The sequence below is a fragment of the Squalius cephalus genome, assembly GCF_949319135.1.
Source record: "Squalius cephalus genome assembly, chromosome: 22".
NCBI lineage: Eukaryota > Metazoa > Chordata > Actinopteri > Cypriniformes > Leuciscidae > Squalius > Squalius cephalus.
The window spans coordinates 1,210,001-1,222,230 of record NC_137143.1 but is presented as its reverse complement, the minus strand read 5'-3'; the positions used below and the strand labels follow the sequence as shown (position 1 = coordinate 1,222,230).

General features: G+C 38.3%; 2 protein-coding genes across 2 annotated transcripts in view; one reads left to right on the top strand and one right to left on the bottom strand.

Moving 5' to 3' along the window:
* Nucleotides 1-12,230, bottom strand: part of vgll4b (vestigial-like family member 4b) — a 69,229-nt gene that overhangs the window by 35,205 nt on the left and 21,794 nt on the right. The window lies entirely within an intron of this gene.
* Nucleotides 7,033-12,230, top strand: part of LOC307150714 (uncharacterized protein) — a gene marked incomplete at both ends in the record, with an annotated part of 5,802 nt that continues 604 nt past the window's right edge. Inside the window, 2 exons of the mRNA XM_079858170.1 lie at nucleotides 7,033-7,082; nucleotides 11,759-12,230. The exon at nucleotides 11,759-12,230 is cut by the window's right edge and continues 42 nt beyond it. Of these exons, the coding sequence (XP_079714296.1) occupies nucleotides 7,033-7,082; nucleotides 11,759-12,230 (522 nt within the window). The remainder of the gene's footprint in view (nucleotides 7,083-11,758) is intronic.

Below are 12,230 nucleotides of genomic sequence, written 5' to 3'. Positions count from 1 at the left end.
GGGAGCAGAAACCGGCTGCGATTGTGTATTTCCATCCGCTGTCACTGGGTCATGTGACCGGCTGCCCGAGCCGAGGGCATTACAGCGGGTCAGAGCAGATTCTCCGAACCCAAGCCCGTCGAGAGACACCACAACCGCTCAGTTGCTCTGGAGTTTTTCCACTTAATGTTTTGAAGAGTTGTCTGGAGACACAGGAGAGTCGAGGAAGACGTCGCTCACAGGCGTGATCACCATCAGAGAGTTCATCAGAGTTACAGACAGGCCCACAACACCAGTTACAAACGCTTTTGAGCTTTATTAAGCAACATTTAGTACACCTTTGAGGGAAGCTTTTAAAAACCCACAGTATATACCAGACATGGGGGACTCGAGTCACATGACTTGACTCGAGTCGCAAATTTAAGGACTTGAGACTTGCTTGACTAAATTAAGAAAATGACTTGACTTTGACTTGAGATCCAATGACTCGAGACTTGAACTGTGTGACTCGAGAATGACTTGATTTTTATATAAATCATCGCAACATCAATTGATGAACAAAATGAAAGCAACGGAACCATTGATGCCAGTCATCAGATTCTGCGCGATTGCGTGACGCTGCACAAGCCCAGAGAAAACATACATCGCGGTGAGCGCGCTAAATATAAAAACATCTCCCAGCATCGTTTCTTTTTGGATATAAACACTAGAAATAGACCATATTCATACAAGATTTGCTGTACGCATAATAACAGGCAAGGGATATCGGACCATCACAACCTCAAACAGTCAAACTTCATTCACCACGTCTAAAAGTATGGCTTGTTTAACCTGTTTGTTCTTTCCAATGACGAAAAACAACATAGAAAACTGTTAATGTTTTGTCGTGTTTTATGTTTCTCTTAAAGCAGGGTTAGATGTTATCTGTTGGGGGCAAAATGGCAGCAGAATTAATATGCACCCAAAATTCAAAATGTGGTGGAAAAATTGCCCTAGTATGAGTTATTTTTGTAATTATAACATATGATATTAACAAATATTTCCAGAATATTGGCGCGATTGCAAATGTGATAATGATTTTATAAAACAGTTCAGTAAACAAAGAGTGAATATTGTGATGTGACATTTTAGACATAATATTCCAAATATTCTCTGTTTTTGCTCTATTTCTGCAATGACAATAGTTCCAAACAAGCCACAGAAAGAGTTATGCGTATTTGTGATTCAGTAGTTGCTTAGCTCCAGAACGAATCTGCCGTTTTGAACAAATCAGTTGAACGAATGCTTCTATGACTCGTACATTAAGACGGTGATTTGGCGGATTTAACTTAATTAAAAATATATAATTTATATAAAGGGGATGCCAGTTTGAAGAATGCCATTTGGTGGCATAGGAACCATTATACTTGAATTGTGAGTTGTTTAATACCTTTTAATGGTCTTCTGCAATGTTTGTGGCATATTATTTTTTTTTATGCTTTAATGTAGGCCTAATTTCAGTTACATTTACATTTTAGGCTATGTAGTTTGAAATTGTATTTTTTTATTGTAGTAACCACTCAGCTGTATGTGGAAATGCATATTTAAAAAAAATGTTGCAAATAAAACCATAGTCCACAACTTCTGTAGTTTTAACTTATTTTAATATATAAATTCAGTGAAATCATCAAACGTTTGTATGACTTGCCAATGACTTGTGACCCAAGTTACGACTTGACTTGCTTGACATAAAGCAGTGACTTGACTTGACTTGCTTTTCACAAAATTGACTTGGACTTGCACATGTGTGACTTACTCCCACCTCTGGTATATACTACAGTACACACTCATTCCTGACACTCACATCTCAACAACTCAGAAAAGATGAATGAAAACATGAAGAGTCTCCGTTACTATCTCTAAAATTACATTTTGGAATTAGCAATTGAGGTTTGGGATGAGATGGGTAACAAATTATTCCTACTCACAAGAAACATTTAAAAGACAAAAACCTGACAAATGTCTTGAAATAAAGCATCTGGTAATTGTTGTATTAGGGGAATAATTGACTAAATTATTAGAAAAATATTGCACACCCTATGTGTAGAGGCCCTTAATGTATTTCAAGCAAAACTGAAGAACGAACTAGCTTTATAACGCTTTGTAAAGCAACTATAAAATCAATCAACTTATTTAGCACAATCAAACCAACAGTAGTTGGCCATTATGCCGTACAACAGGATAAATATCTATACAACAAACACAAAAAAAGGCCGCAAAACAAATGATAAAGGGAGTTTATATCGAAAACACCAATCAGAAACTTCAACATTAAAACTAATACTGTGCTTGAAGCCAAAACACTGCACCAATTATGCAGATGTCAATCACTCTAGATCGAAAACATGAAAATGTGCAGATGTTTACTACAGTAATATCAGTAAATTATGCATAATTACATGCAACTAACCTTCAACCAATCACGTTACATGTACATACTTCAGTAATATCAGTAAATTATGCATAATTACATGCAACTAACCTTCAACCAATCACGTTACATGTACATACTACAGCAATATCAGTAAATTATGCATAATTACATGCAACTAACCTTCAACCAATCACGTTACATGTACATACGACAGTAATATCAGTAAATTATGCATAATTACATGCAACTAACCCTCAACCAATCACGTTACATGTACATACTACAGTAATATCAGTAAATTATGCATAATTACATGCAACTAACCCTCAACCAAATTCTAACCATATAGTACATGTAGTTTCAATATTACTCAGCAAATTATATAAACTTATAAAGTGTAACCGAAGTGTTAATAAAGCAGGGCTCAACATTAACACTTGTCAGAGATGAGCATATGAAGAGGCTTAATGTCAAGCCCTGAATAAAGTAATGGTCTTTTATTTGACCTGATGCATAAATGTTGCTGGTAAATCTCAAGCCCATCAGATGAAGAGAGCCACTGGCACCTCACGTCCGGGCGAGTAAACGGGTCTAGAGGAAGAATGGATCACATTTCTGCTGTCTTGACATGTGATGGTCCACAACAGCAGGCTAGTGTAGAGATGCACGCTCAGTTTACCTGCTTTTCTACTCCATCCACAGCTCTACTGAACCCTATGGCCTCACATGTTACTCAAGATAACACCAAACGCAATGTGCCACAGTGCAGATGAACAGAGAGAGACAGAAGGAGAGTAATGGCATGAGTAAATGCTCCGGATTGCAGAACATGCAGCAAAGGAATCCGCATACTACACATTTCTCATGCACACTTCAAATAATAATAACAATAATAATAACACAGTTCTGGTCAGAGTTAATATTACATGTCCTTAATAGCCATTTGACACAGTTTACTTGCATACTTGCTGTTGGTGCATTGTAATTACTTCAAAGTTTAATTAAATGCAAGTACTTTAGTAGTTAAACTGCTAACATAATGCATCCATTAGGCTACCCTTACTTCACTCCTCAACCAAACTAAACCTCTAATGTATTAACCATTTATTCCAGAGCAACATGTAGTTACACAGTAAATCTAATACATAGTATTGTAAGTATAGTACATAAAGGCAACCTAATGTAAAGTGACCAAAATTCAGATAATAATATTAAAAAGAACAATTCTGAGCCAATTCCTGACACGTTCTGCACTTTACTACTTAAAAATAAGATAAAATAAAATAAAAAGTGGCCAAAAAGGCTGAAATATAAACATTGATATTTAAAAAGCATTAATGAATAAGTGTTTATATTTGGTTCTGTAATGTCTCCATTTCTTTCAACAATTTTAAACGCTTTTTTCCCCCCAAAGTAATAATTGCAAATATTCCATGCATTCACTTGTTTAAAATGAGCACTTAGAAACAGTGTATAATTACCGCTAAATGCTGTTTTCGACGTGACGTCAAATGGCAACACGTCTGTTGTTATTATTGTTTTTTCGTGAAGCAAAAAAAACTTTTTCCCCATGAACAAACGAATAAAAAGCTTCTTCAGTCATTCTTCTTAAACCTGAACCTTAAAAAAACTTGAATCTAAAATCTACGTTAGAAGTAAATAAACATCGTAAAAGTCGCGTGAAATAGAGAAAAACAGCGCGCGCGCGCGCGCGACAGCCCAGCGACACTCGGTGACGTCACGGGCGTCCGTTATTTTCACTGCCAAACACTTAATTTCACTAACCAAGAGTCAGAAAGCAGTAAATGGTTTTAATCTTACCTTCGTAGCACAGCATGCCAATGTTGTTGTTCATTTTGTCAAAGTACTGGTTCAACAGGTCCATTTCGGTAAAAAGCATTTATGGACTTTTAGTCGCAGAAAAACAGCTTCTCTTCTTCTCTCGTCAGGAGCGCGTGTAAAGGCCCAGCCTTTAACTTCAAACAGAGCGAAAATAACTAGTATAACCCGACCTGGTTGAGTCCCTAGCGAGTAGAAGTACTCTAACGCGAGTTTAAAGAAACTTTAAGAAGTTTTAGCGTATGAAAAGAGTTGTATTTAAGGACAAAGGGGTCGCGCCAGTTCTCCTCACAGCCCGCTGTAAGTCGACTGACACGCGCAGCCTATGAGCGCTAAGAGTCCTCCTCACGCGCGCCAACTCTCGCGAGAGTTCCCCCCTCCCAAACGCATGGGAATCGGGAGAAGAAACGTACAAAACAAAGAAAAGTTACCATGGAAAGTCATTTTTAACATTTTATAAGCAACTACTCGCCATGGGACTCTTGAGTTACACATGTAACTTGTAAGATTTGTTTTTTAACAGCCATATTTATCAATCATTACCAATGAAATTGTTATTATTGTACTCATTCTAATTGAGAGTAAGTACTAGTCTAATGTAAACTAGTAAAAGGGAATTGCTACTTACAAGGATATAGGTACAAATAATAATCTAAAAATAGTTACTTGTAAAGAATGAATTAAAACAACATGCACAGGAAGGAATATCTCCAGATTATTTCCTTAATTTGTGTTAAAACAACTAAACTCTTTATGGATCCACTTCTGTATTAAATCTTAGATGAACAATATTGTCATTTTTATGCAATGATCAATATGCTATCAGCCCAGTAAAAGTCACTTGCTATAATTATTATAGAATATTCACAAGACAGAACTATAACTTGAGTACACCACGGGTCCTAGACTCTGATGTGGTTTCCGACACTGCCCTCTGCTGGAGTCTCCGAGCATGTGCACGAACACATCAGGCTTTATAAGAGCAGAGAAACTCACTCAGAGATGTCCAAATATTATCAGAATAATAACCATGTTATTATCTGGCTCAAAAGCTGAGACTGGGGCTCATATTTCTAAATATAATATCTAAAAGGATATTGAGAAACGTAATACTTCTTGAGTTGTCCTTCATTGGCATTTACTGTAATGTAACAAGTGTTGCTAAAGTCAACAGATTTAAGTCCCCCTGTGGTGAAGATCCAGCTTTTAATGTTGTTTATGTGTCTCTGTGGTGTTTTTAATATGCTTTAAGACAAAGCATGTGTAAGTTCATAAGTCGACAGCATTGCTGAGTATTTCCTCCTTAAAACTGCAGTGAACCAAAGACAGTCTCAAAAACACGCTTTGAAATCGCTGGTGTTTCTGATGTCACAAACTACCTTGTAACCAATCAGATCAACGTGTGATCGTCAACCAGTGGATCTCTGAGCTGAGTGAGTGAGTGGAGGCGGGGCTCATTTGCATATTCATAGAACCAGATCAACGTGTGATCGTTAACCAGTGGATCTCTGAGCTGAGCGAGTGAGTGGAGGTGTTTTCATGGATTTAATTGATTAGTTTTTCCGAGTATTAAATCCAGAAAATTAAATTCTGTCATCATTCACTCGCCCTCAAACAATAGTGAGAAACATGACATTTTAATCATTATGTGCTAAAAGCTAGACATCGGCTCAACATCAACATTGTTACTGAACTGAATCAACTGAACTTTTCTTTTTTTTTTTTTTACATTACAAAAGCAATAAAACAATACAGATAAACATGGAAAAAAACAAATAAGTTATCAACACTGAACTGAACTGAATCAACACTGAACTGAACTGAATCAACACTGAACTGAACTGAATCAACACTGAACTGAACTACTGAACTGAACTGAATCAACACTGAACTGAACTGAATCAACACTGAACTGAACACTGAACTGAACTGAATCAACACTGAACTGAACTGAATCAACACTGAACTGAACTACTGAACTGAACTGAATCAACACTGAACTGAACTGAATCAACACTGAACTGAACACTGAACTGAACTGAATCAACACTGAACTGAACTGAATCAACACTGAACTGAACTACTGAACTGAACTGAATCAACACTGAACTGAACTGAATCAACACTGAACTGAACCACTGAACTGAGCTGAATCAACACTGAATTGAACCACTGAACTGAATGAATCAACACTGAACTGAACCACTGAACTGAACTGAATCATCACTGAACCTTTTTTTTTATTATTAAACATTACTAAGCATTAAAACATTACAGGTAAACATGGGGGAAAAAATGACAAAAAGAAACATAGACACAAATAAGTTATCAACACTGAACTGAATCAACACTGAACTGAACTGAACTGAATCGAATCAACACTTGAAAAAAAAAAAATTGTAATTAAACTTATAATAAATTGATTGCACAGGGCCGACTGACCTGAAACAGGAAACAGGAAGTCATGACTTCTGCTCCTGATCACTGAGGTCATCTTAAAAACACACATGGGAATATACTTCACTTCAGTTGTACTCATTACAATGTGTAGGGGTGCCAATAATTGGTGGAAACCACATTTCATTTATTCCGCATTTATATTTTGTGTAAATTGACTGAAATTAAAAGTTAGATTTTTCTACATATTTTGAATAAGTGGCCAGAACTCATTTCCAGTCAGTATCGACCGATCACCAGCTCTCCACGCGTGATCAAGAGTAAGAGTCCTGTAGAAGGCTTCGCATTAGGAGTGTGTAGAGATCTGAGGAGGCGGTGATGCTGTGTCCAAACATGAAGCTAAGATGATTCATTCTCCTCAGACTGCAGATGATCACGCTACTCCCTCCCTCAGGTCTGGGATCAGGAGCTGGGACACGGATTAATCAGGGCGTTTCACAGCCTCTCTGTCTCCAGGATCACAGCCGATGCTTCAACACATGATCACCCTCCAGATCATCATATTCCACTAATGAGACATTTACATGCCATTGATCCATTAAAAACTACGTCAAATCCAAGCTTTAATCAGTCACAGGCTGTTAGTTGAGATCATCATTATACAACCAGTACTCATTCTGTTATCATGCACTCGCTCTACAGAGAAACACACTGTGATTGAAATCATTGCTTGCTAAAACCTTGACCAGCTCAACATCAACATCGCTACTGAACTGAATCAACACTGAACTGAATCATCACTGAACTCAATCAACACTGAACTCAATCAACACTGAACCCAATCAACACTGAACCCAATCAACACTGAACCCAATCAACACTGAACCCAATCAACACTGAACTCAATCAACACTGAACCCAATCAACACTGAACTCAATCAACACTGAACTCAATCAACACTGAACTCAATCAACACTGAACCCAATCAACACTGAACTCAATCAACACTGAACCCAATCAACACTGAACCCAATCAACACTGAACCCAATCAACACTGAACCCAATCAACACTGAACCCAATCAACACTGAACCCAATCAACACTGAACCCAATCAACACTGAACTCAATCAACACTGAACCCAATCAACACTGAACCCAATCAACACTGAACCCAATCAACACTGAACCCAATCAACACTGAACCCAATCAACACTGAACCCAATCAACACTGAACCCAATCAACACTGAACTCAATCAACACTGAACCCAATCAACACTGAACTCAATCAACACTGAACCCAATCAACACTGAACCCAATCAACACTGAACCCAATCAACACTGAACCCAATCAACACTGAACCCAATCAACACTGAACCCAATCAACACTGAACCCAATCAACACTGAACCCAATCAACACTGAACCCAATCAACACTGAACTCAATCAACACTGAACCCAATCAACACTGAACCCAATCAACACTGAACTCAATCAACACTGAACCCAATCAACACTGAACTCAATCAACACTGAACTCAATCAACACTGAACTCAATCAACACTGAACCCAATCAACACTGAACCCAATCAACACTGAACCCAATCACCACTGAACCCAATCACCACTGAACCCAATCACCACTGAACCCAATCACCACTGAACTCAATCAACACTGAACCCAATCAACACTGAACTCAATCAACACTGAACTCAATCAACACTGAACTCAATCAACACTGAACCCAATCAACACTGAACCCAATCAACACTGAACCCAATCACCACTGAACCCAATCACCACTGAACCCAATCACCACTGAACCCAATCACCACTGAACTCAATCAACACTGAACTCAATCAACACTGAACTCAATCAACACTGAACTCAATCAACACTGAACTCAATCAACACTGAACTCAATCAACACTGAACTCAATCAACACTGAACCCAATCAACACTGAACTCAATCAACACTGAACTCAATCAACACTGAACTCAATCAACACTGAACACAATCAACACTGAACTCAATCAACACTGAACCCAATCAACACTGAACCCAATCAACACTGAACCCAATCAACACTGAACCCAATCAACACTGAACCCAATCAACACTGAACTCAATCAACACTGAACCCAATCAACACTGAACCGAATCATCACTGAACCGAATCATCACTGAACCGAATCAACACTGAACTCAATCAACACTGAACCCAATCAACACTGAACTCAATCAACACTGAACCCAATCAACACTGAACCGAATCATCACTGAACCGAATCATCACTGAACCGAATCAACACTGAACCCAATCAACACTGAACCCAATCAACACTGAACTCAATCAACACTGAACCCAATCAACACTGAACCGAATCATCACTGAACCGAATCATCACTGAACCGAATCAACACTGAACTCAATCAACACTGAACTCAATCAACACTGAACTCAATCAACACTGAACCCAATCAACACTGAACTCAATCAACACTGAACTCAATCAACACTGAACTCAATCAACACTGAACACAATCAACACTGAACCCAATCAACACTGAACCCAATCAACACTGAACCCAATCAACACTGAACTCAATCAACACTGAACTCAATCAACACTGAACTCAATCAACACTGAACACAATCAACACTGAACACAATCAACACTGAACACAATCAACACTGAACTCAATCAACACTGAACCCAATCAACACTGAACCCAATCAACACTGAACTCAATCAACACTGAACTCAATCAACACTGAACACAATCAACACTGAACACAATCAACACTGAACACAATCAACACTGAACTCAATCAACACTGAACCCAATCAACACTGAACCCAATCAACACTGAACACAATCAACACTGAACACAATCAACACTGAACCCAATCAACACTGAACCCAATCAACACTGAACTCAATCAACACTGAACTCAATCAACACTGAACACAATCAACACTGAACACAATCAACACTGAACACAATCAACACTGAACTCAATCAACACTGAACCCAATCAACACTGAACCCAATCAACACTGAACCCAATCAACACTGAACCCAATCAACACTGAACCCAATCAACACTGAACCCAATCAACACTGAACTCAATCAACACTGAACCCAATCAACACTGAACTCAATCAACACTGAACTCAATCAACACTGAACCCAATCAACACTGAACCCAATCAACACTGAACCCAATCAACACTGAACCCAATCAACACTGAACCCAATCAACACTGAACCCAATCAACACTGAACCCAATCAACACTGAACCCAATCAACACTGAACCCAATCAACACTGAACTCAATCAACACTGAACCCAATCAACACTGAACCCAATCAACACTGAACTCAATCAACACTGAACCCAATCAACACTGAACCCAATCAACACTGAACCCAATCAACACTGAACCCAATCAACACTGAACCCAATCAACACTGAACCCAATCAACACTGAACCCAATCAACACTGAACCCAATCAACACTGAACCCAATCAACACTGAACCCAATCAACACTGAACACAATCAACACTGAACCCAATCAACACTGAACCCAATCAACACTGCACCCAATCAACACTGAACCCAATCAACACTGAACCCAATCAACACTGAACACAATCATCACTGAACCCAATCAACACTGAACCCAATCAACACTGAACTCAATCAACACTGAACTCAATCAACACTGAACCCAATCAACACTGAACACAATCAACACTGAACCCAATCAACACTGAACCCAATCAACACTGAACTCAATCAACACTGAACCCAATCAACACTGAACCCAATCAACACTGAACCCAATCAACACTGAACCCAATCAACACTGAACCCAATCAACACTGAACCCAATCAACACTGAACCCAATCAACACTGAACCCAATCAACACTGAACCCAATCAACACTGAACTCAATCAACACTGAACTCAATCAACACTGAACACAATCAACACTGAACACAATCAACACTGAACACAATCAACACTGAACTCAATCAACACTGAACCCAATCAACACTGAACCCAATCAACACTGAACTCAATCAACACTGAACCCAATCAACACTGAACCCAATCAACACTGAACTCAATCAACACTGAACTCAATCAACACTGAACCCAATCAACACTGAACCCAATCAACACTGAACCCAATCAACACTGAACCCAATCACCACTGAACCCAATCACCACTGAACCCAATCAACACTGAACCCAATCATCACTGAACTGAATCATCACTGAACTGAATCAACACTGAACTGAATCAACACTGAACTGAACACTCTGCTTTACAGAGCATTTGAATGTGTCTTATATTTTATGAAGTTTGCATAATTGATTCTGTTATTTCCCTGCTGATCCCTGTAAAGCTATATATTGTATAAATGAATAATGAAATAAAGCTTTAGATTCACTAGAGAAGTGTTCATTACGTGTGTGTCAGTTAGTTCTTTTAACTCTAACGGCTGATTCAGTTCACGAAACTAAGCGGTGTGTTCTTTGAATTGGAGTGATCAGGTTCTCAAGGAACGAACTGATTCAATGATTCGTTCTCAGCAGTCGATGCTTCACTGTGAGGAAAACTTCACTGGATAACATCATCAAGCTTGAAAGCCTCGACATGAGGACAAACAGTGATTGTTCTAGTTGTTTTGTAAAAGACACAGTGTGAACACGACACCCTATAAACATGATCCTGCGGAGATCGGGTCACGTGACCGTTCCACACAGCAGCAGGAAGGGTTCAGTAACAGAATACACACGTTTCTACGGAAGCTTGTTTCCGCCACACAATAAAAAGTCGCAATTGTCTTTTAAAATGTTTTTTATCTCAGAATTGCGTGATTATTCTGTGGCGGAAACAAGCTTCCAGAAACGCAGCGAGATATAAAGTCAGAACTGATTTCTTTAAAACAGAAATATGTTATTGACTGCAAACTTTTGAACACAAGAGACAAAAATATGTAGTTCGTTTAAAATACAACATTTGAATGGCATTTATTGCACAGATACAATGATGAACAACAGCAAACCAACATGACAGAACAATTCAGTTCATCCCAGGAGTGAAGAAGAAGATGAAGAAGAAGATGAAGAAGATGATGAAGATGAAGAAGAAGATGAAGAAGATGAAGAAGAAGATGATGAAGAAGATGAAGAAGATGAAGAAGAAGATGAAGAAGATGAAGAAGAAGATGAAGAAGAAGATGAAGAAGAAGATGAAGAAGAAGAAGATGATGAAGATGATGAAGAAGAAGATGATGAAGATGATGAAGATGAAGAAGATGAAGAAGATGATGAAGATGATGAAGAAGAAGAAGATGATGAAGATGATGATGATGAAGAAGATGAAGAAGAAGATGAAGATGATGAAGAAGAAGAAGATGATGAAGATGATGATGATGATGAAGAAGATGAAGAAGATGAAGAAGATGAAGAAGAAGAAGAAGATGATGATGAAGAAGAAGAAGAAGAAGAAGAAGAAGAAGAAGAAGAAGAAGAAGAAGAAGAAGAAGAAGAAGAAGAAGAAGAAGAT